The sequence below is a fragment of the Capronia coronata genome (genome assembly GCF_000585585.1).
Source record: "Capronia coronata CBS 617.96 chromosome Unknown acBCG-supercont1.4, whole genome shotgun sequence".
Classification (NCBI taxonomy): Eukaryota; Fungi; Ascomycota; class Eurotiomycetes; order Chaetothyriales; family Herpotrichiellaceae; genus Capronia; species Capronia coronata.
In genome coordinates this window covers 3,092,790-3,111,700 of record NW_006912896.1, presented here as the reverse complement: position 1 = coordinate 3,111,700, position 18,911 = coordinate 3,092,790, and the positions used below count along the sequence as shown (strand labels likewise).

Sequence of the window (18,911 nt, the reverse complement as noted above, 5' to 3'; positions counted from 1 at the left end):
TAGGCAGTGAGTGTTGGAGTTGCAGTCTTGAGGGCTTTTCTTCTTGATATGGGAGCAATGCGACGCTAATGTATATCGCCCCATGCTGTTGAAAGGATATGGCCAGTCTGTTTCCCGAGATGTTCTTTCCCAGCACCTGGGTCAGTATATCGACAATCAAATCACGGTTAACTTAGGCTCCATCACCGCTGAGACCTTTGCTCCAGCCCTTGCCAACATGGGTATTTGAGAAGAGGCTCAATGTATAACATGTACTAATATCCCTTGGTAGGTAGACGTAAAGCTCCGTTGTATTTTGCCTGCGCCGGATCGTAACGAGGGTACGTACCTCTTGATAGGGCAGCGTGACTATTTGGTCAAGACCATTATTTTAGTAGTATTTATTCCTCGCCGCTTTTGGACACTGTAAGAGATCCAGCCTTTTCCAACTCTCAATCAGCAAATCTTTCCTGGTCTCCAGCGATAGATCCCGTCAGATGTCCTATAGCAAGGTCGGTTCCAATGAAAGACCAGCCAGTAAGATAAACCAGTCAAGCACGGTAGATCTGATCCAGCACCTGGAAATAGCCAATCCATCTGTTGGTCCAGACGTGTTGCACATGAGAGCCGCTTTGAGAGTGAACGGCCGGTGGGAGTCTCATCGGAATTCACCTGCACAAGAGGAATTCACCTACAGAACCAGCAACTGACATCCCATACCACCGCCAACACGTTCTAACGTCGTTGTGCTCTTATCTATCAGCTCTCCAACTTCAGTAAGAGGGATAATAATGTGTTCAACCAAAGTAGCCCCGGTCAGATCGTCAGTCAACAATCGTTGCTGTGTTCTGATCGGTGAGGGCTGCATTGCGATCCCCAATATTCCAAGATGAACACCAGCGTGCAGTCCACCGTCACTTTTCATCGTGACTGGAGTGTAGGCTGAAGGCTTGTCTTGGTTGACCCACGCCATCCAAACAGGTTGCACAGCCCAACCTGCAGCTAACAAGGTTTCCTGTCCAAATTTAAGATGAACTTTTCAGGAGCCTTCGGCATGGCCAACGATGAGGCACCATAGTCGACTGCCTTGAGATCAGGAAGACTGTGAGAGAGGCGATCGAAGACGGAAGATTAGAGCATGAGTCTGCAATCATGAACTCTAACGCCGAGATGTTGGCCCAAATGCTGCAGATCCTTCTTTCAAAGGAGGTTGTGGTCCTCGGAACCTCGTTTACCGTCATTCGGAAGAAGGCATCGTCACTGGATTCGACCGAGAGCATGTAGCCAATGATAGGTTCTTGGCTCGAATCAGCGGCCGCAATGACACGCCGAATACCGATCAAAGCACCAATGCCGAAGGTTGTGATTAGGTTGTGATTATGTTGCCGAGGTGAAAAAGCTCTTCTCGTCAGTAATGTGGAAGTTGTACTGGCGTGCGGCGACATCTTGACCGCTAATCGCCTCCAACAAATTCGGCAATCGACGCCACCTATACCTCTTCTAGCGCAGCTTTGTGAGAGACCACGTCAAGCTTGCCCACATCAATGGCTTGGACGCCTGTTCCTCACTATGAATAGTTCATGGATCCTTCTTGACGGAAAGCAGACTCTAAGTTCTGGAGGAAGTTGGCGATCGAGAGTCGTTCAGGCCACTTGGAGACTTCTGAAGTCGTAAGATCTATCACAGCCTCGGACGTAGCTAGCAAGTCATTCTGCCGCTCTCACTTGAAGTCGTGGATACCAGAGGCACCATGGCTGGCATATCGGCGCACAAGGGGAAGCACTCCTGTACGCAGCTTACTCTGAAGGAGCCTCAAAGACAGCCAGTCAATCAGTTATGGGTATAAATGAGTGCATGCGTATATTTAAGAGCGTCCTTGATAGCAGCGGTCGTGACCACATACTGCCTGAGGCCGCTCATAGAGATCGACTCGGGAGGAGATGAGCTGTCTCCAGTAACATCCAGATTTCAGGCAAGAACCGCAAGAATTAGCATGAAAGGCATCGACACCTTGTTCAAAAGCTTGAGAGATGGAGAATGTGTAGAATGTCTGCAAGGCGTAGCAATATAAAAGGGGGCAATATACGTACTTTACCTAAAAGGTAGAGTGAAGTTTAGCAACCAATCGCAGTCTGGAAATGGTCATGTTTTTGTCTGACAAAATCTAACCTCTCCCACTCTCGCATTTTCTACACTGGCAGAAATCCATTTGATTGTCCAGTCAGACACTACCATTATTTATTCATGACGCGCTCGATGGATTTACGCGAAAGGCTCAAGTCCAAATTTCGCAAACGAGGCTTGAACCTCATTCAGCGTTGAGCTTCACCCGGTCCATATCTAGAGAAGATGTCTTCTCTCAACGTCTGCTCGCAATGTTTGCGGGCTCTTCGGAGGGGTATCCGGCAAGAGGCAAGCATATGAATTGGCGGTCATAGTTGTAGCTCGAAGGGTCGCTAATTTCTGCGAGCAGGGCGCCCAGTTGACGAACACAGTGAAGGGCCGAGAACAACGACATCAGTTCACGAGCTTTGCAGGCAAGCCCCAAGCAGCGACCCAGAAGCCTCAAAAAGAGCAACTTTCCGAAGCCCCCATGCCTCCGACTACAGTTGCTACCGTCACCTCCAATATCACAGCTACGCCGCCCAGTGATCTCAAATCCGATCAATCGCCATCCACTGCCCAACTCCCTCCCAAACCAGATGTCCCTCAGGGAATGTCCACCGCGGAGATGCAGCGGCAGATTCAGTCGTCGCTCCAGCGTCCGGCTTTCACCAGTCGCCTGGCGCAGGGCCTGCGCAAGACGGCCAAATCTACCACACAGACCTACATTACATACGGCCAGACTGATGTGTTGTTCAAAGCGTGCGCGAAACAGGCCGATTATTTTATCCCAGACGACCAGCGGATGCAAATCGTGACAGGAAAGGGTCCTCCCAAAGCCGCCGACGGTGCGGACCTCGGCCATCCCGTTGGCGAGACATGGTGGTTTAACACCCTCGATCTCCCGCCGACGTTCTCCACCTGGTCCGCGGTGACGTTCTTGCACATGTATATCTTGACTGTCCGATTGCGAGCACTGCAGACTCCGGCAGCATTTCAAAGTTATCATCGTTACCTAATCGAACATTTCTCGCAAGCCGCGGAGGACAAGATGCTAATACAGCACAATATGTCCGCTCGTGGCATCCGGAACAAATACCTCAGAGACCTGTTTCTGCAATGGCGCGGCAATATCGTTGCGTATGACGAGGGTCTGGTTAAGGGAGATGCCGTTCTTGGGGCCGCCGTCTGGAGAAATCTTTTCCATGGGCAAGAGGATGTGGATTGGGAGAAGGTTGCGCTCGTGGTGGGCTTTATGCGTAAGGTGATCAGTAAACTGGGCTATTTGCGCGTCACAGATATGATGAGCGGGATGGATGGCCCCAAGGGCCTCTGGGCGCTTGGCCAGAGGGATGCGGAAGTGATGCTGCAGAGACGCAGCAAGGGCCTGCAAGAACCATTCGAAGAATGACTGGAGTCGTGTAGGAAAATGTCGAGGCAGCCGACCTGTATTACTACGATTTGTCACGAAGCGGTGTGGGTTGGTCGAAGGAGGGCGTGCGTCTGATCTCAGTGTTTCAACCCAAATCGTCGATGCTTCTCTCAATCATGGCCGACCTTTTTGACGTACAAGGAGGATCAATGGAATGTTCTTAAGGATGTTTCGTTGTTGATGCTATGAGATCAAGCCGCAAGAAAAGTTATGGTAGAAGGAAAATGTCCCCTTAACGAATGTCCACCATTGCAAGTCCATATTCATCCCAGACAGTCGCGATCACCCGATTCAATGCTTCCACATCCCCGCTGTGCTCCTTGATCAAAATCGCTTGAAGATGGTGTGCATCTAACATTAACGCTCATGTACTGACATCATCCGTAGGCCAGGATACAGTCTTGATGCGAACAACAGTCATGTCAGCAGAACTTCTGTCAACCGAGAGGGGCCATTACCTGAGAAAGAGGTTGGCTGACTTTCCGCATTGACCACAGTCGACTTCTCAATCTTGGACTTTCGGAGGAAGACGACACGAACACGTGCCCATCAAGAGGTAGACTTTGTAGCCTCTTGGGCATGAACTAAGGCCGGCACAAGGCAAAGCTTGAGGCAGTGTCGAGGTTTCCACCGGTGGTGCCGATGCTTCCTGCGCCTTCAGGCTCGATGGTATGGCTTCGATGTCTTCCTCCGGGTTTGGCAGCGCATCACGAGGCTGATGCGCAAGCTTATTCGAACCAGTCACCGCACACGCCGGTAACGTATTGCTTGGTGAATTGGTAGCATCGTCTCTGAGAGTGGCTGTCGGAGATGTATCATGTGGATACACAGTTGCGGGGCCCTTGACCGCTCCCAGACCGGTGTCATCCAGGACCTGGATGTTCGGGTTGGCTTGTCCATCAGGCTCGGTGTCGATGTCAGTGTCAAGCGGTGTGTCGTCCTCATATGGAGACGGATCATACGGCGACCAGAGAAAGAATGTATCATGATCGTTGGTAGGATTGTCAACGATAATCGTTTTGTCGATCACACGGATATAGTCGAGCCGGGGAAGAGCGGTGACAAGAAGTCGGCAGCCCAGAGCTGCGGCCATGGACCATATTGTGAAAATTCTGCAAGTGTGCATGTTGATTGAAGCGGGTCTCCTGACCAGTGCAAAGAAAGAAAGAAGCAGTTTCGTCCAGATGGCTGAATATGAATGAGCCTCGGGGTGCGTTGCTTAGAAGTCGTGCAAGGAATTCTTGAATTCGAGCATCCCAAGGCCTCAGGCGTTGACAGCTCTGTGCTCCCTTCCAATTGGAAGAGATTCCACGAACAGCAGGCACCATCTTGTCAAAGATTCCAACCATGAGCGGCCAATTCAGAATACTCAAATCGCCTGACAGGAGCACACCATCTTTCGTGCCAACACCGCTTGACCCCCTATGACAGGACATCATTCTCGAATGCAGCACAAATGACAGGTTCTCATCTAGAAAGAAGTAACCGCCTCTGCGGAGTAGACTGAGTCTTCCTCAGCGGCGATCTTGTGCTACATCGTGCACACCACGCTCGCCAGCAAGGGTGACAACGGAGGCGGGCATCTCTCCAGCAAAGTAGCTGCAAGTAGCCTGTCGGTCTCGGCGGGCTCTGCTGTCCAGCCGATGATCGCCCTTCTTCGGGCGTGTATGTGGGCAAGGCATTTTCGAACATATGCCATGAGTATGGGCGCGCTGAGGATGCCAGGAGGTACTTACGAAGCGGACGCTTGAGTGTGTAAGTACTTCGGTACATTCCCGTCACTACAGATCAGATCGCAATCTGGCAAACAAGGATTGGAAGAGACCACGCTTGTCTTTTCCTCCCTTATCTGCCCTGTCGGGGGAAGCTTACCTTCTGAGACCTACTGAAATTGCTGGTACAAAACTCTTCGATCTGAGAGAGATGTCTGAAATGTTTCCAGCCGAGCAGGTGTCTTTTGTCGATCACGCACCCGCTGGAAGCGAGATAGTGTACCTGTCCTGGTATACTAGTAGTTGTCAGACGCTTCTGCCAAGATCTTGCTCAAGGCATGTGTGGGAAGTCAGAGCAACCAGCATGCTAGATATCGTTGGTGATGTTCCATCAGACAGAAAGATCAATATCATGAACAAGTGAACCAGGCGAGACGACAGAAAGCAAACAATCCATCAGGTACTTCCAGATCCCCTGACAACAGAGAAAAGCATCAATGAGCCGATGGTTCACCGTATAGAAACCATCATTCTATGTACGGTGAGGGAAGCGGCCAACAGCGCTCTGCGCATGTTGACAACATGTCACGAAGCGACATTTTGGAGTATCAAGCCATCAGCTCTACCAATCCTCCTCTGATAGACTGCTTGGTTCTGGAGAAGTCTGCCGGATACAAAGCACTCGCCGGCCTTGTCTTCATATTACCACTATGCTCTGCCACTCATGAGACCTATCAGCGCCTCCAGACACCTGCCTTCGAGTCCGTTTCGAAACACCCTCTTCCAGGGTCTTCGATCTTCAACATGCTGCTCTCGCAGCTAATATCCCAACTTCTTGCTCTTTTCGCCTTGTTTGCATGTGCTCTTGCCGCTCAAGACTTCTACAAAATCCTGGGGCTGGATAAGTCATGCTCGGAGCGCGACCTCAAGAAAGCCTATCGTACACTCTCGAAGAAATACCACCCAGACAAATCCACAGGCGACGAGGAGAGATTTCTCGAAGTAGCCGAAGCCTATGAAGCCTTGTCTGATCCGACGACGCGGAAGATCTATGACCAATATGGCCATGAAGGGTTGGAAAATCATAAACGAGGAGGTGGCGGAGGTGGACATGGCCATGATCCTTTTGATTTGTTCTCAAGATTTTTCGGTGGAACAGGACACTTTGGTGGTGGAGGTGGCGGCGGAGTGAGACGTGGTCCAGATCTGGAGGTTAGGTTGCATGTGCCACTGCGAGACTTTTACAATGGCAAGGATACGGAGTTCACCATCGAGAAACAACAGATCTGTGAAGAGTGCGACGGCTCTGGCTCAGCTGACGGACAAGTCGAGACTTGCAACAAATGTGGCGGACGAGGCATCTTCATACAGAAACATATGTTGGCCCCTGGCATATTCCAACAAGTGCAAATGACTTGCGACCAGTGCGGCGGCCAAGGCAAATCTATCAAACACAAATGCAAGGTTTGCGGAGGAAATAGAGTGGTGAGGGGGCCGACGACCCTGACCGCCAGTGTTGAGAGAGGCATGCCTAAAGGTCACCGTCTGGTGTTCGAGAGTGAAGCTGACGAGCATCCTGACCATGTTGCGGGCAATTTGTACGTCTACATTATGGAGTCGGAACCCCAGATCAACGAAGATGAAAGCCTGCGCTCAGACGGAACGTTCTTTCGCCGCAAGGGCGACGACTTGTACTGGAAGGAAGTACTCAGCTTGCGAGAGGCCTGGATGGGTGAGTGGACGCGCAACGTGACCCATCTTGACGGCCATGTCGTTCAACTCTCTCGGAAGCGCGGCGAGGTTGTCCAGCCAAACCAAGTGGACACCATCAAGGGCGAAGGCATGCCAGTCTGGCACGAAGGACATGTGCATGAACATGATCACAATGCGCCCGAGTTCGGCAATCTGTATGTCGAATACAAAGTGATCTTGCCGGACCAGATGGACAGCAGCATGGAAAAGGAGTTCTGGTCGGTTTGGGAGAAATGGCGCAAGAAGAAAGGGGTGGACTTGCTCAAGGATAGTGGCAGGCCACCTCCAGCTGTACCATTAAAGGATGAGTTATAGACTTTGGGCCGGTGCGCAATGCATGCATGCATGAAGAGTGTGTCATGAACGACTGTGAGTTGTTTTCTCACCACAATCGGGTGTACTATAGAGAATGTCGTGTGCATAGAGTCAATGCTCCACCGCAGTGGTTCTTCAGCCTTGTCATTATGTAATCATCCTACCCCTTTTCCCTTTTCCACTCTTCTCCATTCCAGAAGCAGTGCTGAATGAACCACGACTTATTAAGGGAAGTCTCGGTTGCTGTTCAGAAAGTAATCTGATTGTTCATTGTGTGATTGGTTGTCTCACTTCGACTCATTTCGCCATGTGACTCGCATTGCGAATGAGTCTATGTTTAGCACAACCCATGCTGTACCATGGCTGGGCTGGAGTTTGCAAACAGGATATGTGTGCCCGTTTGCGAGCGAGGTGATGGGCAGACAACCACAATCACATGGATCATTGGACCATGGATGTCGAGTATGTGCTCGTTTCCCCCAGGACATAGATGAGAAATGGGATCCAAAATTCTGACAATCATAGACAACTATGGACACTGTTCATACCTCTAAGAAACGTTCGGGAAATCGAACGGACATGAAACCTGATCTTGCTCGGGTCCGATCAAGCAGATCTTAGCAATGGTGTCATTTCGACTATGAAAATCCGGTGACGGTCCTGCAGCCAGTCGATACTTGAAAGCAAGGCAAGCTTGACGCTTGGGAACTTCAGATATGTGGGCTAGCCAACATGTATAGCACCTCGTGTGCCCCAAATACATCTCTGCGATCCCGGCCCTGTTTCACCAAGTCCAGAAATTACTGACACTTGGAGTCGCTCAGTGGGAGCTGGAATTATCCTTCGGATACTTCTCGATTGTCCGCCGCACGGTACCTCCAGTGACCGAGTGGTCTCTATCCAGCTCAGCAGGCCTCCAATGCTTCGAGGTTGTGGACGCATATGCATGGTCGCGCGGTTGGATCTTATTGTCCGGCAAGACTTTGTTGAAATTGTTGTAGTTCTCTTTTGAGACTTCATTTCTCCTCGGAAGAGCAGCCTCCCATCTGCCGTCACCATCATCTCGAGTGTTCGAACGGGTGATCTGAGCGTTGCCGTGGTCGTCGAAAGAAGCGCTCTTTTGAGGATAGATGTCGGAACCCATATGCTTTGACATCACAGCTTTGGTACTGTATCCCTCATGCATCCTTTCGTATAATTTGGACTTGTCAGGAAGATCGGAATGGTCATCATCCTTCCCGTTCCCTCCGTAGCGACTATCAGACATCGTATCAGTGAGTGGTAATCCAGTGGGTGCGAGTGAATTCTTTGGAGTGATCTTGTCTTGAGCGTGTTCTGCTTGATCAGAAGAGTTGAAATGGATATGACACGCTGAATAGCATTATGCACTGAGGCTTTTGTACTGTCGCTTCGTGGAGCCTCACTGAAACGTGACACAGCAGGCGTTGACATGGAAATCGTCGTGTAAATGGTACAGATATCCTAAGTCGCGAATCTATTCATGGTTGTCTCCTGCATCTTTGCAGTGCTGTGGGTTGTAGGCTCAAACGGTCAGTATTCGGATAGTGACAGAGGACTGGGCAATCAAAGTGAGCTTCGTATGCTTTGTCTTGCATACGGTAAGAAAAGAAACGAAACAACCTGGAGACGACTTAGCCGTCGCTGACAATGTTTTAGCGGACCATAAATCTGCAAGATACATCTCCCGTGACACCTTCGGGCTTGTGACCCTTTCTGCATGTTCCCGTATTGTCAAGGGGATACATCCTCTACAGGCGTAACACCAAAAGCCTTACTCTTTTGGATATCTCTTCAGATGATCCATAATAGCTTTCTGGGTAGCCAAACATGAGGCTAGTGTGTCTCTGTTCGTCAATTTTGCCTGGTTCTTTGCTTTGGAGCTTGTTCTTTTGGCTACCTCTCTCGGCAGCTTTGAGGATGTGATGGTCCTGAGTGCATCAGGACTGAGTTTGCGTTTAAAGATTGCTAAGAGGAAAAATTCGTGCGGCGAGCAATATGATAGACCAGGCAAATCTCAATCACTCTTGCTTGCAGGTATGTGTCAGGCAATATCACCAGAATGATTTGAGCACCATGACCAGCTGCGCATCGGATCGCTGTTCAGTCGCTTTCCCCCTTGCTATACAACTCACCAGCCCAGCTCCCTGCCCATACAGGAGGTTCTCTGCGACTTGCGGAAAGCTGTTGTTGTGACTTAACAGATAACTTCTGTCCAGGGTGAACCACGCGCAAGGCTATCATTCACGAGGACGACTTATGACAGGGGACAGGACGGTCAGAGTCGGCCAACGCAAAGGGTAGGACAGGTGCCCTCTGCTGTGGCTGGCCGGCAAAGCAGAGTGATGGTAGAGGACAACTGACTCGACTCCAGACGCGTAAATTCTCCGCTCCAGAGTAAGCATGCATATAACCTCAGCTTGTATCCAAGAATAGTGCGGTTCTAGGCAGGCATTTTGGTGTCATTTTGGTGTCATTTTGATGGCATTCCAGCACCATTACAGGAACTAAGTCAGAGAGCTTGAGCATCAGGATCTCACGGCGTATCTTGATATCCCTTGTATCTTGCAGGTAGTGGAAGATGGAACAGGGAATACGTACTAGTAATTGGGGGGAGGACGCCTTTGCCAAACAGAGAAGGTCTGGCGAATCGATTGTGAAATTTATCGTTATCGCAGCAAAAGGTGGGACTTTTATTGGCCGCAGTTTGCAGGCCAGTGATGCCCATGCAATTGGCAATCTGCAAATATATTCTGCGCCCTCCTCGCCCGCGGAGTAAGAATGTATCATGGCTCTTTCTGACGCGCGAGACTATGTGCTTGCCGTCGAGAGCAACAAGCATGAGGCCGCCCAGATCGCAAAGGCCACCGCTCAAAGTAAGCACGATTCCGCTCGCCATGTCAATCCAGCGCTGATCAGAAAGAACTCGAGAGTCGACAGATCACCCTGATAGACGTCGTCCAATCTCTGGGCGAGTATATCAACGATGGCGACGACAAGATCCGCACAAGAGCTATTTCCTACCTGGTCGCCGTCATCTCTTCCCTGCCCGCGAAGTTCCTCTCCCGCCAGCAGATCCAGGTCTTGTGTCAATTCCTGTGTGATCGCATCGAAGATGGAGGAGCACTTGATGGACTGGCGAAGCTGCAAAGCTTGGACAGATTTACAAATGATATGGCACAAATGGTTGTGAGAGCGTGAGTGCGGTCTGCCGTGCGACAGCTGTCCAGGAATCAGCGGCCACAAGGTTTTCTGGCAGCAGTCATGTACTTGGTTATGACTGACGAAGAGCAGAATATTTGAACACTTTGCGGATCTACAAACGCGCAACCAAGCAGGTCGATACCGGGTGCTCCAGCTGGTGAACGAACTCCTCGATCGCCATCGCAAAGGTATTTGCAGTGGTTCTCATGCGATGTGGAGCATTACTGACGAGTTTCAGCCGTGAGGAACATGGGAGACGAATCTCTTGTCGGCATCACGCAACTGGTGGCTGGCGAAAAAGACCCTCGCAACTTAATGCTCATTTTCTCCATGTTGAGAGTCCTCATGGTGGAATGGGACATTAGCGGGCACGTTGAAATGATGTTCGACTCGGTATACGCTTACTTCCCAATCACTTTTCGCCCTCCCCCAAACGATCCATATGGCATAACGGCGCAGGATCTGAAGGACCGATTACGCGATTGTCTAGCTTCAACTGCGCTGTTCGCTCCTCATACCTTTCCAAACATGTTGGACCGCCTTGACTCGACGTCGAATACCGTCAAGAAAGACGTCTTACAGACTCTGGCAGCCTGTGCCATTAATTACGCTCCAGCGACCATGAGCCAGTACTCTATCACGCTGTGGGATGCTGTCAAATTTGAAGTTCTGCAAGCTCAAGAACCAGATTTGGCAGAAGAGGCTCTTCTCGTGCTGGGAGGTATCGCGAAATGCTTGTCAACCGATGCATACGGCTTGACGAATTCCGCTCTACTCCAGTATCTAAAACCCATCAACAAGGAATGCCTAGAACATCTGCAAGAGCCTGCATCACGTCAAGCAAAAGCCTCGGGGAGCATTCTAAAGGCCATTTCGTCAGCATCCATACAAGCATTCGAGATTGTGATCAAGGCGATCGGCCCGGCATTATTCACGATATATCAATCCGCACAAGGTTTGGTGCAGCAGAGAGCTGTCCTCGAAATTGCCAATCAGCTATTTGAGGCTTCCATTGAGGTATATGGATCATGGGCAGCCTTGAGCCCAAAGAACCCTGGAGGCCGAGAGAACCTCATGGGTGAGTTCAAGGACAAATTTGTCGCCATCTACAGCCAAGCCCTGATGGGTACGGTCAAAGAGGAGGTGTCATTTCGGCTGACTGCGGCAAACGGCCTGCTCTTGATCTCGAAAATGAGATCCATGCTCTCAGATGATGAGATCGGCCTCTTCGTCCAGTATTTTGACGACGTCGTCTTGAAAGAAGAGTCGTATGGCCGTGACGAACTCAAAAAGAGAGCCATGGCTGCGTTGGCTGAGATCTCCCACTTTAAACCGGGCCTTATCTCTGACATTACATTTCCGGCATTTTTGGCGCGTCTCCCAGATTCGGAAGAAGATGCGCAATCAGAACAATACAATCCTGTACTCGAGGGACTGGCCGAAATAAGTGTTGAAAAGGACTTGCAAGGGACGTTAATGCGGCGCCTTTTGAACAAGGTGGACCTACTCTTCAAATCAAGTCAAGGGACAGCTTTTCCCTATACATGTTCCATCTTGGGTACGATACTATTTGTGCTGAACCGAGCTGCAACTGTTTCGCAGTTCCCGTTGGATGCATACTATGACCGAGTTGTTGTTGGACTTTCCCAAAGAGCAACAGAGGCCAGAGGGGGTGCTCTTACCAACGAGCCTGTTCTGGATCTGCTTGGTCGGATTATGAATCTCATCATTCGCCACTCTGCGGCCGACAAGATTCAAATGGCTGCAGAGAATATTTACCTCCTCTTCAGGACAGACACGTCCACTGGCGGAACGGCGGAAATTTCGGCTCTATTGGAGCCCCCCACCCTTGCTCTGTTGTCAACGTGGCTGCTGGCGGCCACTCCCCGAAATACACACTCTTCTGTTCTAAACAAGGCTCAAATACCTCGGATCATCGAGGACCTGATATCATTTGCTTCTAAATCTAGCAGCCATGCTATCACCCAGTGCTGTCTTCTACAGGTAGCTCTCTATGTCAACAAGCATGTTGAAACAGCCGACCTGGACTACATTGACGCCCTGCTCGCTAAGAGACTCCTGGCGCTCAAAGACGAACCGATGGGCGAAACCGAGTGTCTGGAGTTCAGCGTGCGACTCACGTTTTTGTTGATCAAGGCCCTCATTCTCCGGCTCGCGCCCAACACGAATCAATATCTCACCAGCCTTGTGGACCTACTTGATGAACGCCAGTATCCCAAGGAGGTCTCCCGGAAGGCAGCGATGGGATTTGCTACCATCCTTTCTTCGGACGATGTGTTGTCGAAGAAAAATGCGGTGCAGATCAGGCTACTTGCTCCACAACGCGTATTTCAGACGCTAACGCCGCTTATTTCAGAGAAGTTCAAAGTCTCAACGTCGCCGAGTGAGAAAGAGAATTATCTCATAGCACTCAGTGGTGTCCTGGCAAGTGTGCCGTCTGATATCGTGATGCCTGAACTGCCTACCTTGCTGCCTCTTCTCTTACAGTCATTGGACGTCACGGACCAGGTGGTGAAGATTGCCACTCTAGAGACATTGGCTGTGGTAATATCAAATAATCCTTCCGCGCTCGAAGAAAGTGGACACATTCCTGCCCTGGCGAAGAGACTGATCCGGGTGGCAACGTTTGCGAAGTCAAATTCACCCAAACCCGGGGGTACAGTGGAGGCTGTTCCCTCAGCTAACCTTCCAGCGACTCGCCGACTCGCCGCACGTTGCCTTGCTTTGTTGCCCAAGTACGTTAGTTCTACTGGTACGCGGGCAAACCCTTTACTGGGTTTGAAGCGTGAGGTGTTGCACGGCCTTACGGGGGTATTGGATGACCCAAAGAGAGACGTTAGAAAGGAAGCTGTCGACGCGCGAGCAGCCTGGTTGAGGGGAGTTGACGACATCACCGATGACGACGTGTAAGCCTGCTATTCCGGTTGCGTCACGACGAAGAATAAGGGCTCTGGCTGCATCTGCAACAGATATTATATAACTCCGATTCGTCCAGCCTGCCAGTAAGCAAGGGAGATGAACAGAGAAATCACACTGAACTCATGGACCTTACTGGCGAGCAACGAGGCACTTAGTGTCCAGAGGAACCTATTACAAAGTGCCGAATAGATCGTTCGAAGTCCACCGTCGAGCTGATCGTAAAATGTATCTCCTGGAGTAGATGATAGAGCCTGAACACGTTCTCAATACTGTCTTACCTTCGGCCAGAAGACGCGATCTCCTCAGACGTGGTCAGAAATAATCCATGGTGCAAACAAAGCCGCGTTTAATGAGTTCGTCCACAGTCCCCAGAATCGTTAATTCGAATGCAGTGACTTTCTGGTTGATTGGCAGCCTTGCTTACATAACGCGGGATACGTGCTTGGCAAAGACTGCGGAGAAACTTCAACCTTGAACTTGACGGCGGTCTTCCACTCAACTTTCCCACCGCTTTGCGACACGAGGGACCTTGACGAATGAAAAAGACCTGATCATCTGACTGCATCATCATACAGGGCGCGATATCCATGTCCTCCTCCAAGCTTTGCTGATGATCCTTTCTGGCGCATGAGATTTCCCTCGAAAACCAGACTTGCGTTGGTGTTGCTCCGACCCAATTGAGTCGTCCGCCACCCTTGAAATACTGCCAGGTGAACTGTTCCACGAGCCCCAAAGTGTCGTCTTCGACATGTCTGAACAAAAGTCCAGCGAACCTCGGATCAAACCCAATAAAAGGCATACTGCCCACCGCCGGCGCCGCGATGACGAAGACTTCGATGAGCGCTGGGGGGACGAAGAGGTCCCGGAAGATGAAGAGGAAGGCGGCGACCGAGAATTCGAAGAATCCTCCTCCAAGCGGGTAAAACTATCTAACGGTTCGGCTTCGCAGCGGCCGCGAGACCAGACGCCACCCGAAACAGCAGAAGAAAGGGCCCGAAGGGCAAGAGACGACGACCTAAGGGAAAGGGATGAGTTCGCAAAGAGGCTGGCGAAGAAAGATGAAGAGAGAGCAAAGAAGGTTGTGGAAGACAGGACATCGGGCAAAGGGAGTGCCACAGCGCAGCGACGGGCATTGGCTGACGATGCCGCCGCTAGGGAGGCGGTCATGCCGGATTTGCGACTTCGTTCAAGACAAGACTACCTGAAGAAAAGAGAGGCAGAGAGACTGGCTCTCCTGCGAAAGCAGGTTGCGGAGGAGCAGGCCGAGCTGAGAGACAATCCGGACCTAACGAGGAGGGAAAGGGAGGAGTTTGCCCGCAATCTGGAGGTCCTCCGCATCGCCGAAGAGCGATTAAGTATCGACGATCACCTCGACGGCTACACTCTGCCAGAAGACTACATTACGGAGAAAGGCAAGATTGACAAGCGGAAGAAGGAGCAGGCTCTGTACCAGCGTTATGTTGACAGGGATGAAAGCGGTCGAGAAAAATACGTCACCGAACACGATGAATGGGAAAAAGAACAGACCAAACGAGCGGAGGCACAAATCAAAAAGGCCGAGTTTGTTGATGAAGGCGACTACGGTTACGTGTTCGACGAGAGTCAACAAATGAAATTCGTCATGGCCGAGACCGTAGGGGGCGATTTGGGCAAAGGGATGACCAAAGAGCAGAGGGATCTGGCTCAGAGGCTAAGCGCTGCTGAAGCCAAAGCCAAAAGCATCGAGGAAACGAGAAAGAGTCTTCCAGTCTACCAATTTCGGGATCAAATCATCCAGGCGGTCAAGGATCATCAGGTCCTGATCATTGTCGGTGAGACTGGAAGTGGAAAGACGACTCAATTACCGCAGTATCTCCATGAAGCCGGCTTCACAAAGGACGGCAAGAAAATTGGCTGTACCCAGCCACGAAGAGTGGCCGCCATGTCTGTCGCAGCCAGAGTGGCAGAAGAGATGGGAAAGAGATTGGGAAATGAAGTGGGCTATGCCATTCGTTTTGAGGACAACACTAGTGAGAAGACCGTGCTGAAGTATATGACCGACGGTATGCTATTGAGAGAACTATTGACTGATCCGGAACTCTCCCAATACTCTGCGCTTATGATTGATGAAGCACATGAACGGACTGTGAGCACGGATATCGCCTGTGGCTTGCTCAAGGACATTGCCCGAGCAAGGCCTGATCTGAAACTCTTGATCTCCTCCGCCACTATGGATGCTCGGAAGTTCCAGAAATACTTTGATGATGCTCCCATCTTCAATATCCCTGGTAGACGATACCCAGTGGACATCCATTATACGGCACAGCCTGAGGCCAACTACCTTGCTGCAGCGATCACCACTGTTTTTCAGATTCATATTACACAGGGCCCCGGTGATATCCTTGTGTTTCTCACGGGTCAAGAGGAGATCGAGGCCATGGAAGCGAACCTGCAGGAAACAGCACGGAAGCTAGGAAACAAAATCAAGGAAATGATCATTTGCCCCATCTATGCAAACCTGCCAACAGATCTCCAGGCAAAGATATTCGAGCCTACTCCCCCAGGCGCCCGAAAGGTGGTCCTAGCAACCAATATCGCAGAGACTTCGCTCACAATCGACGGCATCGTCTATGTGATTGACCCAGGATTTGTGAAGGAGAATCAGTACAATCCACGAACTGGAATGGAGTCATTGGTGGTGGTCCCCTGCAGTCGGGCCTCGGCTGGTCAACGTGCTGGTCGAGCTGGTCGTGTCGGGCCTGGAAAATGCTTCCGCCTCTATACGGCGCAAGCATACAAAAACGAACTGGAGGAGAACACTACACCAGAAATCCAGAGAACCAACCTGACAGGGGTTATTCTTCTGCTCAAAAGCCTCGGGATCAACGACCTCCTCGACTTTGATTTCATGGATCCGCCTCCGACGGATACAATTGTCAGGGCCATTGAACAGTTATATGCACTTGGGGCGTTCAACAATGCTGGTGAATTGACCAAGATTGGTCGTCAAATGGCGGAGTTCCCCACAGATCCCATGCTTGCACGGTCAATCCTTGCTGCTGACAAGTATGGTTGTGTGGATGAGGTGCTCTCGATCATTGCGATGTTGGGTGAAGCCTCTGCATTGTTCTTTCGACCCAAGGACAAGAAGATCCATGCCGATAGCGCAAGGGCTAGATTTACCAACAAAGATGGTGGCGACCATCTCACTCTTTTGAATATCTTTCAGGAATGGGTGGACTCTGACTACAGCTATGTCTGGGCGAAAGAAAACTTCTTGCAACAGAGGAGCCTAACAAGGGCACGAGACGTTCGGGATCAGTTGGCAAGGCTGTGTGACCGGGTGGAAGTGGACGCGGGAAAAAGCTGCGGAGGCTCGTCCAATATCGAACCCATCCAAAAAGCAATCACGTCCGGCTTCTTCCCACATTCAGCAAGGCTGCAACGTGACGGTCAAAGTTACCGTACCGTCAAGAACGGACAAGTCGTCTATATACATCCTTCGAGTGTGCTCATCGAGACCCGACCCAAGTGGCTCCTTTACCATGAGCTGGTGCTGACGAGTAAGGAGTACATGAGAAGTTGTATGCCCTTGAAGCCGGAGTGGCTGATAGAGGTTGCTCCTCATTACTACAAAAAGAAGGACTTGGACTCTCTGGGTGTGGAAAAGAAAGTGCCGAAAGGCGAAGGCAAGCCTCAGAGTAAGATATAATACGAAAGGCAATCGGCCATTTCCACAAACATCTACTATGGTTCAGATCCACGAAATCTGTGTAGAATAGACGGCATGACACCGTTCCCCAACGTTGGGATCCGTTTCCTGATGCCAGCGAATGAGGCACCTCATGTAGATGTCGCAAGGCTGCCAACGCAAGGCTGCCCCTGCCAAGCCTTGACCACGTGCCGCCACGCTTATCCCGATTCAGTAATCTTTCCATATCAAAAAGTTTTCATCCGGCTCGCTCAGCTTTACACAGTTTCCCGGGCGGCCCGTCATGATTGTCTCGCAGTGAACCGGAGTCCCTTTCCAGCATGTCTCAAGATACGCACCCTTGCAAGGTCGTTTTGGCCGGCAACATCGCCAAAAGCCTTCTCAGCGAGGTACAGGCGGGCCTGAGCGCGCTTGGTCGCACACCACATCTGCTCGGGATACTTGCCAATAGTGATCCAGCTGCCCAAGTGTACGCCGACTGGACGGAGAGGACGTGCAAAGAAAAGTAAGTGCAAAGTCACGGAGTTGTTGCTCGTCAAACGGGTTGTAAGACACTGCCTGGTCAGATGCGTCTTCGTTGCCATGGACTGCGTTGAGAGTTTTCCTCATCAATCAATGCCTAACATCTATTACTCTACGAAGTGGCTTCCAGTACTCGTTGAAGAATGTGGCCAAAGACGACGTCGAAGAGACGATCATGGCGGCCAACAACGACCCAGCCGTGGACGGTATCATTGTCTACTACCCAATCTTCAACAACCGACAAGACCAGTACCTGCAGCAGATTGTGGACGTGTCCAAGGACGTCGAGGGTCTCAGCCATCAATACATCTTCAACATGTACCAGAACATCCGGTTCCTGGACGAAGAACAAGCGATGAAGTCCGTCCTGCCGTGTACGCCTCTTGCGGTGATCAAGATTCTCGAGTACCTCCACATCTACAACACGATCCTGCCGTACGGGAACCGCCTGTTCGGACGGACGATCTGTGTGGTCAACCGGTCGGAGGTGGTGGGCCGTCCGCTCGCCGCGCTGCTGGCCAACGACGGAGCGTGCGTCTACAGCGTCGACGTCACGGGCGTACAGCAGTTCACCCGTGGCGAGGGTATCCGTAAGCGGAAGCACGAGGTCGTGGAGAAGGAGGGCTGGACCATCGAAGACTGTGCACCGCTGTGTGATGTGGTCATCACGGGCGTGCCGGGCGACAAATACAAATTCCCGTGCCACCTGTTGAAGGAGGGGGCGGTGTGCATCAACTTTTCGAGCGAGAAGGTGAGTCTGAATGACGGGGGCTACACGTACTTCATCTGTGTGGCTCCGCTATTCCAGTTTCCCATCCGTGTGTATGTGTGTGTGTGAGTGTGAGAGAGACTGTTCTGACCATTGCTATGTCCCTGCAGAACTTCGGTCCCGAAGTCAAACAAAAGGCCGCCATCTATGTGCCGGCTATTGGTAAAGTCACAATTGTCGTACTCCTTCGCAATCTGTTGCGGATCGTGCAGAACCGACAAGCTCAAGCCGAGAAATCCAAATCATCCGACCAGAAGACTTCTGAGCCCGTTGTGAATGGCGCGACATCATGATCTACGAGTGACAGAGTTGACCCCGGGCCACAGCAACGGCGTTTGATGCATATGGCTCAGGACAGTGCACACAGCCGGCGGCCTCTCCAGGAGATGTCACTGGAGTCAAGCAGCCGATGCACTGTCGCTCCAATGTTGCGTCGGTGGACTGTCGAATGCGTTAAGGGACCTCGGGTGGTTG

The 18,911-nt window shown here is 51.1% G+C and overlaps 8 protein-coding genes across 8 annotated transcripts; 5 read left to right on the top strand and 3 right to left on the bottom strand.

Moving 5' to 3' along the window:
• Positions 1 to 1,004: 1,004 nt before the first annotated feature.
• A1O1_05648 (uncharacterized protein) lies at positions 1,005 to 1,424 on the bottom strand (the record flags this gene model as incomplete). The annotated part of the gene is made up of 1 exon (XM_007726532.1): positions 1,005 to 1,424. The coding sequence occupies one exon, from the start codon at positions 1,422 to 1,424 to the stop codon at positions 1,005 to 1,007; it is 420 nt and encodes a 139-aa protein (XP_007724722.1).
• A 1,148-nt stretch (positions 1,425 to 2,572) lies between these two features.
• Positions 2,573 to 3,493, top strand: A1O1_05647 (uncharacterized protein; the record flags this gene model as incomplete). Its single annotated transcript, XM_007726531.1, has 1 exon — positions 2,573 to 3,493. The coding sequence occupies one exon, from the start codon at positions 2,573 to 2,575 to the stop codon at positions 3,491 to 3,493; it is 921 nt and encodes a 306-aa protein (XP_007724721.1).
• A 532-nt stretch (positions 3,494 to 4,025) lies between these two features.
• A1O1_05646 (uncharacterized protein) lies at positions 4,026 to 4,640 on the bottom strand. The gene has a single exon (XM_007726530.1). The coding sequence runs from the start codon at positions 4,499 to 4,501 to the stop codon at positions 4,256 to 4,258; it is 246 nt and encodes an 81-aa protein (XP_007724720.1). The 5' UTR covers positions 4,502 to 4,640; the 3' UTR covers positions 4,026 to 4,255.
• Positions 4,641 to 5,808: 1,168 nt separating this feature from the next.
• Positions 5,809 to 7,293, top strand: A1O1_05645 (uncharacterized protein; the record flags this gene model as incomplete). Its single annotated transcript, XM_007726529.1, has 1 exon — positions 5,809 to 7,293. One exon carries the CDS (start codon positions 5,809 to 5,811, stop codon positions 7,291 to 7,293), a length of 1,485 nt encoding a protein of 494 aa, XP_007724719.1.
• Positions 7,294 to 8,119: 826 nt separating this feature from the next.
• Positions 8,120 to 8,545, bottom strand: A1O1_05644 (uncharacterized protein; the record flags this gene model as incomplete). Its single annotated transcript, XM_007726528.1, has 1 exon — positions 8,120 to 8,545. A coding segment is annotated over one exon (426 nt), but the record flags the coding sequence as incomplete, so codon positions are not given.
• A 1,554-nt stretch (positions 8,546 to 10,099) lies between these two features.
• On the top strand, positions 10,100 to 13,446 carry A1O1_05643 (uncharacterized protein; the record flags this gene model as incomplete). The annotated part of the gene is made up of 4 exons (XM_007726527.1): positions 10,100 to 10,187; positions 10,235 to 10,508; positions 10,606 to 10,703; positions 10,754 to 13,446. 4 exons carry the CDS (start codon positions 10,100 to 10,102, stop codon positions 13,444 to 13,446), a joined length of 3,153 nt encoding a protein of 1,050 aa, XP_007724717.1.
• Positions 13,447 to 14,203: 757 nt separating this feature from the next.
• Positions 14,204 to 17,146, top strand: A1O1_05642 (adenosinetriphosphatase; the record flags this gene model as incomplete). Its single annotated transcript, XM_007726526.1, has 1 exon — positions 14,204 to 17,146. The coding sequence occupies one exon, from the start codon at positions 14,204 to 14,206 to the stop codon at positions 17,144 to 17,146; it is 2,943 nt and encodes a 980-aa protein (XP_007724716.1).
• A 320-nt stretch (positions 17,147 to 17,466) lies between these two features.
• Positions 17,467 to 18,730, top strand: A1O1_05641 (methylenetetrahydrofolate dehydrogenase (NAD+); the record flags this gene model as incomplete). Its single annotated transcript, XM_007726525.1, has 3 exons — positions 17,467 to 17,651; positions 17,789 to 18,419; positions 18,548 to 18,730. 3 exons carry the CDS (start codon positions 17,467 to 17,469, stop codon positions 18,728 to 18,730), a joined length of 999 nt encoding a protein of 332 aa, XP_007724715.1.
• Between the last annotated feature and the right edge of the window lie 181 nt (positions 18,731 to 18,911).

Excerpts from the sequence above, each read along its gene's own strand:
- A1O1_05646 (XM_007726530.1), bottom strand. The coding sequence starts at position 4,501 with ATGATACATTCTTTCTCTGGTCGCCGTATGATCCGTCTCCATATGAGG.